The sequence below is a fragment of the Cetorhinus maximus genome, chromosome 7, assembly GCF_964194155.1.
Source record: "Cetorhinus maximus chromosome 7, sCetMax3.hap1.1, whole genome shotgun sequence".
Taxonomy (NCBI): domain Eukaryota; kingdom Metazoa; phylum Chordata; class Chondrichthyes; order Lamniformes; family Cetorhinidae; genus Cetorhinus; species Cetorhinus maximus.
Window position 1 is genome coordinate 687,696 of NC_135885.1, and position 17,355 is coordinate 705,050.

The 17,355-nt window shown below is 46.6% G+C and overlaps 1 protein-coding gene across 2 annotated transcripts in view; it reads right to left on the reverse strand.

Moving 5' to 3' along the window:
* Nucleotides 1–14,426, reverse strand: part of LOC144682521 (protocadherin-16-like) — a 357,547-nt gene extending 343,121 nt beyond the window's left edge. For both annotated transcript variants that reach the window (XR_013577065.1, XM_078544911.1), the window contains exon 1: nt 12,166–14,426. Coding sequence is in view for 1 of the 2 variants with exons in the window: in XM_078544911.1 (XP_078401037.1) it covers nt 12,166–13,980 (1,815 nt within the window). In the remaining variant the exon portion in view is untranslated. The remainder of the gene's footprint in view (nt 1–12,165) is intronic.
* Nucleotides 14,427–17,355: the final 2,929 nt, after the last annotated feature.

The following is a 17,355-nucleotide window of genomic DNA, read 5'->3' on the forward strand; positions in this document are numbered from 1 at the left end:
GCAGGTGTTCTGCAAAGCGGTCGCCCAGTTTGCGTTTGGTCTCTCCAATGTAGAGTAGACCGCATTGGGAGCAACGAATGCAGTAGACTAAGTTAGGGGAAATGCAAGTGAAATGCTGCTTCACTTGAAAGGAGTGTTTGGGCCCTTGGACGGTGAGGAGAGAGAAAGTGAAGGGGCAGGTGTTGCATCTTCTGCGTGGGCATGGGGAGGTGCCAAAGGTGGGGGTTGAGGAGTAGGGGGTGATGGAGGAGTGGACCAGGGTGTCCCGGAGGGAACGATCCCTACGGAATGCCGCCAGGGGGGGTGAAGGGAAGATGTGTTTGGTGGTGGCATCATGCTGGAGTTGGCAGAAATGGCGGAGGATGATCCTTTGAATGCGGAGGCTGGTGGGGTGATAAGTGAGGACAAGGGGGACCCTATCATGTTTCTGGGAGGGAGGAGAAGGCGTGAGGGCGGATGCGCGGGATATGGGCCGGACACGGTTGAGGGCCCTGTCAACCACCGTGGGTGGAAAACCTCGGTTAAGGAAGGAGGAGGACATGTCAGAGGAGCTGTTTTTGAAGGTAGCGTCATCAGAACAGATGCGACGGAGGCGAAGGAACTGAGAGAATGGGATGGAGTCCTTACAGGAAGCGGGGTATGAGGAGCTGTAGTCGAGGTAGCTGTGGGAGTCGGTAGGCTTGTAATGGATATTGGTGGACAGTTTATCATCAGAAATTGAGACAGAGAGGTCAAGGAAGGGAAGAGAAGTGTCAGAGATGGACCATGTGAAAATGATGGAGGGGTGGAGATTAGACAGGTCAAGTGAGTTGGCAACAAGATGGCAGATGGAGTATAATATACGGAAGTGTGAAGTTATTCACTCTGGTCAGGAAATAGAAAAGCAAAGTATTTTTAAAAGGTGTGAAACTTGTAAGTGTTGATGCTCAAAGAGACTTGGGTGTGCTTATACAAGGAACGCAGAAAGTTAGCATGCAGACGCAGCAAGCGATTAGGAAAGCAATGACTTGTTTTTTATTACAAGGGGATTGAAGTGCAAGAATAAAGAAATCTTGCTACAATTGTACTGGGTTTTGGTGAGACCACATCTGGAATACTGTGTGCAGTTTTGGTCTCCACATTTAAGAAAGGATATAATTGCATTGGAGGCAGTACAGCAAAGGTTCACTAAATTGGTCCCTGGGATGAAGATGTTGTCCTATGATGAGAGGCTGAGTAAATTGTGTCTATATTCCCTGGAGTTTTGGAGAATGAGAGGTGACCTCATTGAAACCTACAAAATTTGAAGGGGTTTGATAGGGTGGACACAGAGATTGTTTCCACCGGTCGGGGAATCTAAAACACAGGGGCACAGTCTCAGGATGAGGGGCCGATCATTTAGAACTGAGATGAGGAGAAATTACTTCACTAAAAGGATTGTGAGTCTTTGGAATTCTCTACCCCAGAGGGTTGTGGATACACCACAAGACATTTAAGGCTGGGATAGACAGATTTTTGGCCTCTCAGGGAATTAAGGGATATGGGGAGCGGGCGGGAAAATGGAGCTGATGTCCAAGTTCAGCCATGATCGTATTGAATGACGGAGCAGGCTCGATGGGCCGAATGGTCTACTCCTGCTCCTATTTCTTCTGCTCTTGTGACTCACTCATGTATGGGTTCCACACACACACTGACTCTCAATGGGGTACATGTTCCACTACCTCTTGTATATGTTGGGGTTCGGTATCTGGATTAAATTAGTGGCTTGATTCCATGCAGAGTATAAATGGCCTCTGGAGGAACAAGTTTGAATAATCTTTTCTCATTGTTCTTTTCAGAAATATGCCACTAACACAGTCAGAACTTGCCTGAGGTTTAAGGACCCCTCTGCACCATCCTTAACATGGCCCATATAAGGAAATGATCTAATTCACAAGCACTGTACACCAGTGAAACTCGTTATGTGATTTGAAGTGGCAAAAACAGAAATCAAATTGAGAAATACATTTCTCAGTGAATAGCATGTTATTGAATTAGTGAAACTAACTGCGCTCAGAAAGCTACCTCACTTTTTGCTGAGTATTTCACTTGGAATAAAACATTATTAATCACAGGTTGGCAGCAACTCAATAAAATCCTGCAGCTCCCTGTAAATCTCAATCTCTAATCCTGCCAACTCTGAACCCCATCTCCAATCCTGCCCCACCAAATCAAACCACCCAATTGAAACACAGCAAAAGTCATCAGGGCTGTAGGATGGATTTTCCATGGATTTGGCCTCACGCAATGGGGATTTCAAGGTACAAACACTCCACCCCCAAGAAAGGTTTGGAATGAGATGAGTCGCAGTGAGTTGATGGATCAGCTGAGTCGCTGTACTGGCCTCGAGCTTTATTCAGGCTATCCGGAACTGCACATAGTTATTAACTCAGGGTGAGAACAAACACCTGGAGATCTTGGCAGCAGCTACAACTCTGTTCTCTCATTTTATTTAAATCACAGGAGCTGGGCCCCTCAACCCATTCACTGGCTTCGTGCCAAACAACTTAAAATACAACAAGATTTGCTGCCTCTACCAACACTTCAGGCTCTGAAAAAATCTTGTAAAATTGACCCTCGAGACAGACACAAATTGGCTTAAAGTGGGTGACTCTGCCTCCCTCCTCCCCGATATAAACACTGGGGGAGGAGGGTCAGTGTCTCTACACCCAGACATAAACACAGTGTGTGTGTGGGGGTGGGGGGGGGGGAACAGTCTCCCTACACCCAGATATAAACACTGGGGGGGGGAGGGGAACAGTCTCCCTACACCCGGATATAAACACTGGGGGGAGGGGAACAGTCTCCCTACACCCGGATATAAACACTGGGGGGAGGGGAACAGTCTCCCTACACCCGGATATAAACACTGGGGGGTGGGGGGGGAAAACAGTGTCTCTACACCCGGATATAAACACTGTGGGGGGGAGGGTCAGTGTCTCTACACCCGGATATAAACACTGTGGGGGCGGGGGGGGGGGGTGGGGGGGACAGTGTCTCTACACCCGGATATAAACACTGGGGGGGGGGGGCAGTTTCCCTACACCCGGATATAAACACAGTTTGTTGGGGGGGGGCAGTTTCCCTACATCCTGATAATAACAGAAGAAAATCTTCTTCCTCTCATTACGATGATTATTGCTCCAAATCACTTGAGGCAAAGTCTCATTTAATTGAGTAAATACCCGATTCGGAGAAACAGCAAACAAATCCCCCTAAAGATTATTTAGTGTCTTTTTAAAATTCAGATAATGGTCACAACCTCACAATAAAAACTGACCCATCTAAAAAACAGAAAAGAAAATGATCCAACCCGGTCAAAACAGATCCATAGGACCAAAGTTTGAAGCATCCACAGAGGGAGGACTGGAGCCAGATGGGCCCAACACCTACATCCTGATAATAACAGTTGGGTCCTGACAGTTTTCCAACATGCTTCCAACATCTGGACTATCTTTGAACTTGTCAACGGGTAACCAACCGGACATCTTTAAGGGCATATTAAGGCCACTCTGGCAATGCTGACTGCAGTTTTCCAGTTGGCAGGCTTGTCTTACTGAGGCCAAAACATGGCCAAGGGATTGTTGTGGCTTCACAGTGGCAGACCAGAGCAGTGAGGGGAGGGTGGAGTGCTGTGCTTGATTTAAGCACAATTTAACCTCTCTCCATGCCACAGCTGATAGATGGGGCTCCCTCTCCACAATGATGGCCTGGCTGCTGTGGGCTCTTCATATTTTTCGTTTTCAAAAAGTTTTCAGAGGGCAGCTTCATACTGAGGCATTCTCTCTCTCCTACATACATTAGCAGACCCCACCTCGGGTGGTGGGGCGGCTGACATTCTGGTACTGGACAGCCTCCTACTGGCACTCTAGCCTCGGGAGGCTCCTCCATCTTTAATCAGGTGATCAAGCTGCACTCTGGCAACTAATTGGCCTCTTTGTCCAAAATTGTATTAGGCATCAGGTGGCATGCCTCAAGTTCAGAAACCAGAAACACAAGGTCCTGACCCCAGAAAGCAAATTCATCCTAGAGAGTCAAAACAGCACAGGAGGCCATTTAGCCCATCAAGTCCATGCCAGTCTCTGCAGACCAATCCATTCCCACTGTCCCATTCTATCCCCGTAGCCCGGCCAGTTTATTTCCCTCAAGGGCCCATCCAATTTCACTGTCTCCATCAAACACTCTCAAGACAGGTACAGCACAAGGTTAGATACAGAGTAAAGATCCCTCTACACTGTCCCCATCAAACACTCCCAGGACAGGTACAGCACGGGGTTAGATACAGAGTAAAGCTTCCTCTACACTGTCCCCATCAAACACTCCCAGGACAGGTACAGCACGGGGTTAGATACAGAGTAAAGCTCCCTCTACACTGTCCCCATCAAACACTCCCAGGACAGGTACAGCACGGGGTTAGATACAGAGTAAAGCTCCCTCTACACTGTCCCCATCAAACACTCCCAGGACAGGTACAGCACGGGGTTAGATACAGAGTAAAGCTCCCTTTACATATTCCCCATCAAACATTCCCAGGACAGGTACAGCACGAGGTTAGATACAGAGTAAAGCTCCCTTTACACTGTCCCCATCAAACATTCCCAGGAAGGTACAGCACAAGGTTAGATATAGAGTAAAGCTCCCTCTACACTGTCCCCATCAAACACTCCCAGGACAGGTACAGCACGGGGTTAGATACAGAGTAAAGCTCCCTCTACACCAGCAGTTCCCAAACTTTGGGTCTCTACTCCAGTTGGGATTCCTGAAACAATGAATGGGGCTGTGAGTTCTCTCATCTCTGAGAATGTACCCTGCAGCAGAACATAGGCTATCAGGTTGGGGAAACAAGTGGCAGATGGAATTTAATACAGAGAAGTGTGAGGTGATGCACTTTAGCAGAAGGGATAGGGAGAGGCAACATTGACTTAATGGCACAATTCTAGAGTATACAGGGACCTGGGGATTCATGTGCATTGAATTTTTAAGATGGCAGAATATATCGAGAGAGTAGTTAACAAAGAATATTAGACTTAGGGCTGCATAAGTAGAGGTATTGAATACAAAAGAAAATAATTATGCTGAACCTTTATAAAGCTCTGATTAGGCCACAACTAGAGTATTGCATGCAGTTCTGGTCACACCTCAAAGGATGGGATGGTTCTTGAGAGGGTGCAGGGGTGACTTACCAGGATGGTTTCACGGATGAGGGAATTTTGTTACAAGGTTAGGTTGGAGAAGCTGGGGTTGATCTCCTTGGAGTGAAGGAGATTGAGGGGAGATTTGACTGAGGTGTACAAGATTATGACAGGTTTAGATAAGGTAGACAAAGAAAAGTTGTTCCCATTGGCTGATGTATAAGGACATGGATTTAAGATTTCATGGAAAAGATGGAGTGGAGATCACAGAATCTTAACAGTACAAGACGCCACCATTCAGCCCATCATGTCTGCACTGGGTCTCCAAATGAGGATTATGACCTAGTGCCATTGCCCTGCGTTTTCCCCGTACCCCTGCACATTGTTTCTATTCAAATAATCATCTAATGCCCTCTTAAATGCCTCAATTGAACCTGCCTCCACCAAACTTCCAGGCAGTGCATTCCAGACCCAAAGCACTCACTGTGTGAAGAAGTTTTTTATTGCATCTTTCGCAAATCACTTTAAATCTGTGCCCTCTCGTTCTTCATCCTTTTATAAGCGGGAGCAGCTTCTCCCTATCTACTCTGTCCATGTGATAAAAAAGCTTTTTACATGACAAGTGATATTGAGATTGAATTCACTGCCAATGAGAGTGGAGGAAGTTAAGATGATCAAAGAAGAAATCGGATGGATACTTGAGGAAAATAAAGTTTGTGGGTGCGGGATAGAGGAGTGGGACTGACAGAATTGATCCACAGGGAGCCAGCAGAGACTGGCTGAATGGTCTCCTTCTGTACTGTAACGACTCAATGGCTCTGAATCCAGGAAAGGGGAAGGGGCAGAGGCCCAAGGACTTTGTGAGGGCCAATGGGGGATACAGGAGTGAAGGGGGTCAGAGGAACTACTTTTGCCATTTGCCCCCCTTCATCTAGAGATTCTGTTGCCAGGCAACAGAAAGCCCAGGTTTTCCCCAGCCTGGACTTTAAAACGAGATCATGGCAATGATGATATCTTCAGACCATGACTTTTGCATCTTAAATTGGTCCCAGAGCCTGAATCACCACCTGCTGAAAGATCTGAAACATTAACTCTGTTTCTCTGTCAACAGATGCTGTATATCTGCTGAGTATTCCCAGTATTTTCTGTTTTTATCTGGGAAATCAGAAGTCTGTTTCACTCTATCACCCATGGGTCTGCAGCAGATATTCAAATCTATCAATGCATCAAAGCCATCAATAATACTCACTGAGAACCTTTGTAACTGAAAACCACCAATTAAGCAGTGGGGAGGTGATGATGTAGTGATATTGTTGCTGGACGAGTGATCCAGAGACCCAGGGTAATACTCTGGGGACTCAGATTCAAATCCCACTGCGGCAGATGTTGGAAGTTGAATTCAATAAAAATCGGGAATTAAAAGTCTAATGATGACTGTGAAACTATTGTCGATTTTTGTAAAAACCCATCTGGTTCACTAGTATCCTTTAGGGAAGGAAATCTGTCACCCTTACCTGGTCTGGCCTACATGTGACTCCAGACCCACAGCAATGTGACTCACTCTTAAATGCCCGCCGGAATGGCCTAGCAAGCCACTCAGTTGTCATAAAAAGGAATGAAACCAGACCACCCGGCATCGATCTAGGCGCTTGAAACGACAACGGCAAACTCAGCCCTGTCAACCCTGCAAAATCCTCCTTACTAACATCTAGGGGCTAGTCTCACAGACTAGTCAAGCTACAACCTGACATGGTCTTCCTCACGGATTGCAGAAAATATCACAGACTCCACCATCACCATCCCTGGATATGTCCTGTCCCACCAGCAGGACAGACCCAGCAGAGGTGGCAGCACAGTGGTATACAATCAGGAGAGACTTGCCCTGGGAATCCTCAACATTGACTCCGGACCCCATGAAGTCTCATGGCATCAGGCATGTGCAAGGAAACCTTCTGCTCCTACCACATTTCTCAGCTGATGATGAATCAGTGCTCTCCACGATGAAGGAAGCACAGAGGGTGACAAGGGCGCAAAATGTACTCTAGGCGGGGGACCTCAAAGTCCATGAGTGGCTTGGTAGCACCACTACTGACCGAGCTGGCCAAGCCCTAAAGGACATAGCTGCTAGACAGGGACCAAAAAGAGGGAAAAACATACTCGACCTCATCCTCACCAACCTCCCTGCTGCAGGTGCATCTCTCCATGACAGTATCAGTAGGAGTGACCACCGCAAAGTCCCGCCTTCACATTGAGGATACCCACCATCGTGTTGTGTGGCACTACCACCGTACTAAATGGGATAGATTTCAAACAGATCTAGCAACTAAAGACTGGGCATCCATGAGGTGCTGTGGGCCATCAGCAGCAGCAGAATTGTACTCGAACACAATCTGTGACCTCATGGTTCGGCATATCCCCCACTCTACCATTACCATCAAGCTAGGGGATCAACCCTGGTTCAATGAAGAGGGCAGGAGGGCATGCCAGGAGCAGCACCAGACATATCTAAAAATGAGGTGTCAACCTGGTGATGCTATAACACAGGACTATTGGCATGCCAAGCAGCATAAGCAGCAAGTGATAGACAGAGCTAAGTGATCCCACAACCAACGGGTCAGGCCTAGGCTCTGCAGTCATGAATGAAAATTAAACAACTCGCTGGAGGAGGAGGCTCCACAAATATCCCCATCTTCAATGATGGAGGAGCCCAGCACAACAGTGCAAAAGATAAGGCTGAAGCATTCGCAACAATCTTCAGCCAGAAGTGCCGAGTGGATGATCCATCTTGGCCTCCTCTGGAGGTCCCCAGCATCACAGATGCCAGTCTTCAGCCGATTCAATTCACTCCACCATATATCAAGAAACGGCTGAAGGCACTGGGTACTGCAAAGGCTATGGGCCCTGACAATATTCCAGCAATAGTACTGAAGACTTGTGCTCCAGAACTTGCTGCGCCCCTAGTCAAGCTGTTCCAGTGCGGCTACAGCACTGGCATCTACCCGGCTATGTGGAAAATTGTCCAGGTATGTCCCTTACACAAAAAGCAGGACAAATCCAATCCGGCAAATGACCACCCCATCAGTCTACTCTCGATCATCAGTAAAGTAATGGAAGAGGTCATCAACAGTGCTATCAAGCGGCACTTGCTTAGCAATAACCTGCTCACTGACGCCCAGTTTGGGTTCCGCCAGGGTCACTCAGCTCCTGATCTCATTACAGCCTTGATTCAAACATGGAGAAAAGAGCTGAACTGCCAAAGTGAGGTGGGAGTGACTGCCCTTGACATCAAGACTGCATTTGACCGAGTGGGGCTTCAAGGAGCCAGGCAAAGCTGGTGGTCACTGGGGGAAAATTCTCCGCTGGTTGGAGTCATACCTAGCACTAAGGAAGATGGTTGTGGCTTTGAAGGTCGGTTATCTCAGCTCCAGGACATCACTGCAGGAGTTCCTCAGGGTAGTGTCTTAGGCCCAACCATCTTCAGCTGCTTCATCAATGACCTTCCTTCCATAAGATCAGAAGTGGGGATGTTCGCTGATGATTGCACAATGTTCAGCACCATTTGTGACTCCTCAGACACTGAAGCAGTCCATGTCCAAATGCAGCAAGACCTGGACAATATCCAGGTTTGGGCTGACAAGTGGCAAATAACATTCATGCCACATAAGTACCAGGCAATGACCATCTCCAACAAGAGAGAATCCAATCATCGTCCCATGATGTTCAATGGCATTATCATCATTCAATCCCCCACTATCAACAACCTGGGGGTTACCACTGACCAGAAAATGAACTGGACTAGCCCCATATAAATACTGTGGCTTCAAGAGCAGGTCACAGGCTAGGAATCATGCGACGAGTAACTCACCTCCTGACTCCCAAAGCCTGTCCATCATCTACAATGCACAAGTCAGGAGTGTGATGAAATACTCTCCACTTGCCTGGGTGAGTGCAGCTCCCACAACACTCAAGAAGCTCAACACCATCCAGGACAAGGCAACCTGCTTGATTGGCACCACATCCACAAACATTCACCCTCTCCACCGCCAACGCAGAATGGCAGCAGTGTGTACCATCTACAAGATGCACTGCAGGAATTCACCAAGGCTCCTTAGGCAGCACCTTCCAAATCCATGGCCGCTACCACCTATAAGGACAAGGGCAGCAGATAGATGGGAACACCACCACCTGGAAGTTCCCCTCCAAGCCACTCACCATCCTGACTTGGAAATATATCCGCCGTTCCTTCACTGTCACTGGGTCAAAATCCTGGAACTTCCTTCCTAACAGCGCTGTGGGTGTACCTACACCACATGGACTGCAGCGGCTCAAGAAGGCAACTCACCGCCACCTTCTCAAGGGCAATTAGGGATGGGCCATAAACTCTGGCCAAGCTAGTGAAGCCCACATCCCATGAATGAATAAAAAAAAGGAAGCGCAGAATATCTCCACCATAAATTTTCCAGATAAAATTTACATAACCTTCAGGTTGCTATCATGATAAAACATTAGTTAGACTGCAGCTAAAGTATTGCGTTCAGTTCTGATCAACATGGGGCAAATTTTATGGCGTCCCTGCCTGAAAGTGGGTGGCCAGCCTACTGCCTTCTCACCCACTCGCAACCTGTCGACCAGAATTTGGGGGCCCGCTCGCCCTTAGGCCTATTGAGGCCAATTAACTGCCACTTAAGGGCCTCAATTCGCCTCCACCGCAATTTTCCATCCAGCTGGGCAAGGCAGCGGAAGGGCAAGCAACCCATCAACTTTTACTGCAAATCTGCTGGCAGGAAATGGGGGGAAATACCTCCTTTGCGGGGGTGCATTCGCTCAAGATTGTACATCCCTCTATCCCTCCGCCCATCTTCCCCCACTGGCCTCTAAAACCCAGCCCACAGCGCAGAGGAGGGGAGGCAGGTAGTCCGTCAACCTGTAAAACTGACCCTCAGATTACAAACTGGATGTGGAATTACTCAGAGGGTACAGAAGCGATTAGCAAGAAATAAAAACAGAAAATGCTACAAAAACTCAGCAGGTCAGGCGGCATGAGGAGAGAGAAACAGAGTTAATGTTTCGAGTCCATGTGACTCTTCAGAACTGGCAATTTGCAAGGATGTTTCCAGGAATGGAAAGTTTTACCTGTGAGGAATGATTGAATAGGCTGGGGTTGTTTTCTTTGGAACAAAGGAAGCTGAGAAGGAATTTAACTGAGGTGAATAAATTAAAAGGTTCTGAGACAGAGTGGATAGGAAGGGCCTATTTCCTTAAACAGGTCAATAGCCACAGGACATATATTTATAAGTAAAATGACAGAATTAAAGTAAATGGTAGAAGGATTAGCGGGGAGTTGAGGAGTGACATCTTTCACTCAGAGAATAGTGAGGGTCTGGGACTCTGCCTGAAAGGATGGTCGAGGCACTTGGATGGGGACTTGAAGTGAAGGAACCTGCAAGGATCCAGACCCAAGAGCTGGAAAACAAGACTAGACTGGAAAGCTCTTTTTCAGCAAGATGGGCCAAGTGGTCTCTTTCTGCACCATATAAATTTCCATTTTTACAACAAGCCACCATTCCATTTAGAGCAAAAAGATTTTCTTGTTGCTTGTATGTCTGTGTACAAACATTTCTCCAGATTGTTTTTATCTCGCACATTCATACCGAGGGCCGAATTTTATGGTCCCTCCTGCCGGTGAGATTTGCCAGTCCCGCCCAAGTCAATGGACTTTTGAACAGCTCACCGCATTTTCCGGCTCTGTCCCCGGTACAATTCCATCCCCAGTGTCTACTTTGGACATACCTAATGGAACTTTGCCTCATCGATGACCTCATTATGTGGAGCAAAGAACTGAGGCGGCTCTTAATTAGCATCACATGTATCTTTTTTAGCTTAATTTTAAGGAGCATTTCATTTACTTTCTGTATGTACAGAGGAAGAGCTCTTATGGTGCAGTTGGTAGCATCCCTTCCACTGAGCCAGAAGTGCCAGGTTCAAATCCCACTCCAGGACTTGATGGTCATGGAAAGCGTGTTCAGAATGCGGCCAAACAAGTTAATTATCTATCTGCAAATTCTTCCGATATATGCCAATGGCAGGTAAGAGCAGGAGGGATTCCTGGTCAGCATGTGATGGAAAGAAATTGGAGCCTCTATGTCACTAAGCATAGCTCCAGGCTACAACATCCACGTAAAAGTGCATGTTGTCATAGCAACTTGGACTCTGGGTCAGATTGGTGCCAACAACAAGGGATTTGATCCCCATTCTGGCAGAGGTGGCTTTGGGACCCACCTCCTTGCCCTATCCCTGGTGGAGCTCATGGCATTGTGGGTCAGACCTGCCTTCAGGCAGAGAACTCAAGAAGATGATGCACTTAGGAATAGGAGGCCATTTTGCCCCTTGAGTCTGTTGCACAAATGGCTGATCTGTACTTCTTCTCTATCTAACCACCTTGGTTCCACATCCTTGAGGTTTGGTGCCCAGGGCTGAACACAGTTACTCCAGATGGGGTCTAACCAGAGCTTTATATAACTGTAGCATATCTTCCATCCCTTTGTATTCCACACCTCAAAATAGGCCACTTTGATTATGTAGAAGTCCATGAAGCAAACTTTAAAATTTCATGGGGTAATTTAAAACAGTCGCTTTTAGTTGTGAAGTTTTACCCTGTTCAGGTGTGCATGCTTCATTTCTCATGGTTGTTCAAAAGTCTCTCGTCAGGCAGGGATGGCTTCATACGGTACCTAAGAGGAGCATATAATTGGACCAGTCTTCCAATTTCTTCCTCCAAGGAATGTTTGTGACTCTATATAGCATCACTGTGTTCACCTCCTCATGCCCAATTAACCCCCTCACCCTCAAATGCTGCTTCAGCCTCAGAAACACCGCCCCACTGCACCCCCGAGCCAATCACCCTCCTCATGATGCTAGAGACTGGACATTTAAAGTGAACATACAAAAAGTTACAAGTTCATCAACATTTATAAGTTATTACCAATCATAACTCTATCAATACAAATGTTCCTACCTGGAGGAAGCAAGTCCCCATTGGTTCATTTTCTTTGATTGACGTATTATAGAAATTGCTGCTGAACACGGGCTCGTTGTCATTAACATCCTGTATCACTATAGTAACAGTGACAGAGGATGACAAGGGGGTATTTCCCTGATCAGTGGCCATCACTGTCAACCTGGGAGCAGGATCTGTTTCATAATCCAAAGTTGCAGCTGTAGTAATAACGCCAGTGGCTTGATCGATGGTGAACCAATCAGAATGAAACTTTGGGTTGCTGATGATGCTGTAGACAATTTCACCATTACTGCCTTCATCTTTATCTCTGGCTGTTACTTGTAGCACAAAGCTTCCAGGGTACAGGACCTCTGGAATTGACTGTCTATATCCTGAGTGATCAAAGACTGGGGGGTTGTCATTAACATCAGTCACATGGATGGTAAATGTGGATTCAGCCCTCAATGGTGGTGTTCCAGAATCAGTTGCCATAACACTCAACTGGTAAGTATCTTGCTCCTCTCTGTCTAACACCTGGTCCACGCAGATCAGATAAATAATATTGTCCTTTGTAGTGAGTCCAAATTTACCATCACCACCATCCAGGGATACATTGACTTTGGCATATTCTCCATAGTCAGGATCTGATACAGAAATCCTGGCCACAAATTGGCCAGGTTGAGCTCCCTCTGAGATATGAGGTGAGCCATCTTCACTGAGAAAGATGATGGTGAGTGTGGGCTGGTTATCATTGTAATCTTTGACCTGGACAGTTACAAATGCTGTTGTTACTTCAGGGTGTGTGGCATTGTCTCTCGCTTGGACGACCAGCTCATGAACTTTCTTCATTTCATAATCCAATCCTTTATTTAACTTGATCACACCCGTCTTTGAATCTATGGCAAAGTACTGGTTGGGATCACTCTGCCTCCTGTTGATCTCATAAATGACCACACCATTATTCCCTTCATCTACATCTGTGGCAAAGACCTGCAGAAGACTGCTGCCAGGCTGTAAGCTCTCTGAGATCATGGTGTAGTATCGAGTCTGATTAAATATTGGAGCATTATCATTTACATCCAATATGGAGACATCCAATGTCATCTGACTTGTTCTGTGGGGAGATCCACCATCAAAAGCTTCAATCACCAAAGTGTAAGTGGATCTCTTCTCCCTGTCCAGAGGATTATTGACCACTAATTCCAGATCTAGTGTCTCTGCAACTCTCTTAGTTTCAAGCCTAAAGGCTTGCCCAACGTTTCCATCTTTAATAAGATATCCCTGTGTGCTAAATTGACCTCCATCTGCATCAATGGCTGAATCTAAACGAAACCTTGTTCCCACAGGTGTCTGTTCAGGCACATTCAGCTTCATTTGACTGTTGGGAAACACTGGAGAGTTATCATTGATATCATTGACTATTATCACCACCTCCACTGCATCACCTCCCCAATTTACTGCAACAAACTTGTACTTATCCCTGGACTCATGATCCAACACTCTGGCTGTTTTGATAATCCCTGTGGTTTCATCAATAATTAAATCGGAGGACATGCCTGTGCCATCAGTCTCATGAATAAAGAAGCTGCTGGTTATATGTCCAGGGGGAAGACCTGCGTTGATATCTCCAATGATGGTGAAAGGTGGCTGTTCCTCATCAATTTGCAGAACAAGAGGTTCATCTGACCCTGCCTTGGACCATCCAACCAACAATCCTGATATAAGGTGAAGCCACAGAAACATGCTTCTGCATTTAGGCTGGGGCCTCTTCATTAAACCCATAATTCCAAACAATATTACTCCAATTAATGAAGTTGCACCTCCTCTCTTCATGCGAAGAATCTCACCTAGTCCATAAAAGAAATGATTCCATTGTTAGTCACAGGTGTAGCAGGAGATTACAAACAACTGCAGTATTACCCCAGTAAGAGTCAGTGTGTGTGGGACCCGTACCCCAGTGAGAGTCAGTGTGTGTGGGACCCGTACCCCAGTGAGAGTCAGTGCGTGTGGGACCCGTACCCCAGTGAGAGTCAGTGTGTGTGGGACCCGTACCCCAGTGAGAGTCAGTGTGTGTGGGACCCGTACCCCAGTGAGAGTCAGTGTGTGTGGGACCCATACCCCAGTGAGAGTCAGTGTGTGTGGAACCCGTACCCCAGTGAGAGTCAGTGTGTGTGGAACCCGTACCCCAGTGAGAGTCAGTGTGTGTGGGACCCGTACCCCAGTGAGAGTCAGTGTGTGTGGGACCCGTACCCCAGTGAGAGTCAGTGTGTGTGGGACCCGTACCCCAGTGAAGGGCAGGGGTGTGTGAAACCCTTACCCCAATGAGGGGCAGTGGGTGTGTGACCCGTACCCCAGTGAGAGTCAGTGTGTGTGGAACCTGTACTCCCTTGAGAATCAGTGCCTATGGAATCTGTACTTCAGTTAGAGTCAGGATTGATCACATTACTCCAGCTGAGGAATAACCATAGGAACACAGGAACAGGAGGTGGCCATTTAGCCCCTTGAACCTGTTCCGCTGCCATTCAATGACGTCATAGGAGATTTGCGATCTAACTCCATATTAGCTGTTTACAATCTATAGTAACGGCTTAGATGATAGGCAGAAGGCAATGTTTGCTGATGATACAAAGTTAGGTGAGAATATAAGCTGTGAGGAGGACACAAAGAGGATGCAAGGAAATATACAAGTTAGTGGCAGATGGAGTATAACATGGGTAAGCATGAAGTTATTCACTTTGATATTAAGAATAAAAAAATATATATTTTAAAAGGCATGAAACTTTTAAGTGCTGATGCTCAAAAAGGCTTGGGTATACTCATACAAGGAACAAGAAAATTTAGCATGTGGGTACTGAAAGTAGGTAAGAACGTAAATGGCATGTTGGCCTTAATTGCAAGGCGATTGGATTACAAGAACAAAGAAGCCTTGCTACAGTTGTACAGGGTTTTGTTGAAACTGCACCTGGAATGCTGTGTGCAATCTGGGTGTCCACATTTAAGGAAGGATACACTTGCATTGGAGGTGGTACAGTGAAGTTTCACTAGATTGATCCCTGGGGTGAGAAGTTGGCCTATAATAAGTGGCTGAGTAAATTGTGCCACACTCTTGGAAGTTTAGAAGAATGAGTTAATCTCATTGAAACATTCAGGATTTTGAAGGGGTTTGACAAGGTAACAACTGAGAGCTTATTTCCCCTGGCTGGGAAATCTCGGACACGGAGACATCGTCTCAGGATAAGGGATCAATCATTTAGGACTAAGATGAAAGGAAATTTCTTCACCTAAAGGGTGAATCTTTGGGATTCTCCAATCCAGAGGGTTGTGGATGCTCCATCATTAAATATATTTAAGGCTGGGATAGACAGATTTTTGATCATTTAGGGAATCAGAGGGATATGGGGAATGGGCAGAAAACTGGAGTTCAGACAGAAGATCAGCCATGGTTATACTGAATGGCGGAGCTGGCTCAAGGGGCCATGTGTTGACACCTGTTCCTATTTCTTAGGATTTAATATTCCGTCCTTTGTCCCATATCCTTAATTCCTTTGGTTAGTAAAATCTATCAATCTCAAATTTAAAATTAATAACTAATCGAGCATTTGTGGAAGAGAGTTCCAAACTTCTCCCACCCTTTATGTGTAGAAATGTTTCCTAATTTCACTCCTGAAAGTTCTGTAACTTCACATCCGTCTTCACCCAAGAGAATGAGGATGAAGGTATGGAACTTGGGGAGAGAGACTGCGAGGTTCTTGAGCAAATTGATATAGGGAGTGACAAGGTATTGGAGGTGTTCACAGGCTTAAAAGTGGACAAATCTCCGGGTCTGGATGATTTGTGTCCCAGACTGCTGAGGGAGGCAAGGGAGGAGATCACAGGGGCTCTGACCCAAATTTTTAATTCCTCTCTGGCCACGGGGGAGATGCCAGAGGACTGGAGAACAGCTAATGTGGTTCTGCTATTTAAGAAGGGTTGTAGAGAGAAACCAGGGAACTACAGACCAGTGAGTCTCACGTCAGTGGTAGGGAAACTATTGGGGAAAATTCTGAAGGAGAGAATCTAATTCCACTTGGAGAGGCAAGGTTTGATCAGGGATAATCAGCATGGCTTTGTCAGAGGAAGGTCATGCCTAACAAATTTGATTGAATTTTTTGAGGAGGTGACCAGGTGTATAGATGAGGGTAGTGCAGTTGATGTAGTTTATATGGATTTCAGCAAAGGCTTTTACAAGGTCCCACATGGGAGACTTATAAAGAAGGCAAATGCACATGGGATACAGGGTAATTTGATAAGGTGGATTCAAAATTGGCTTAGTTGTAGAAGACAGAGGGTGATGACAAGGATGCTTTAGTGACTGGAAGCCAGTGTCCAGTGGCGTACCACAGGGATCTGTGCTCGGTCCCCTATTATTCGTCATTTATATAAACGACATAGATGACTATGTGGGGGGTAGGATTAGTAAGTTTGCGGATGACACAAAGATTGGCCGGGTGGTTAACAGTGAGGTTGAGTGTCTTGGGCTACAGGAAGATATAGACGGGATGGTCAAATGGGCAGATAAGTGGCAGATGGAATTTAACCCTGAAAAGTGTGAGGTGATACACTTTGAAAGGAGTAATTTGACAAGGAAGTATTCAATGAACGGCACGACACTAGGAAGTTCTGAGGAACAAAGGGACCTTGGCATGTGTGTCCATAGATCTCTGAAGGTGGAGGGGCATGTTAGTGGGGTGGTGAAAAAGGCATATGAGACACTTGCCTTTATCAATCGAGGCATAGATTACAAAAGTAGGGAGGTCATGTTGGAGTTGTATAGAACCTCGGTGAGGCCACAGCTGGAGTACTGTGCGCAGTTCTGGTCACCACATTATAGGAAGGATATGATTGCACTGGAGGGGGTGCAGAGGAGATTCACCAGGATGTTGCCTGGGATGAAACATTTAAGTTATGAAGCGAGGTTGGAGAGACTTGGGTTGTTTTCGTTGGAGCAGAGAAGACTGAGGGATGACCTGATCAAGGTATACAAGATTATGAGGGGAATGGACAGAGTGGATAGGGAGCAGCTGTTCCCCTTAGTTGAAGGGTCAGTCACGAGGGGACATAAGTTCAAGGTGAGGGGCAGGAGGTTTAGGGGGGATGTGAGGAAAAACGTTTTTACCCAGAGGGTGGTGACGGTCTGGAATGCGCTGCCTGGGAGGGTGGTGGAGGCGG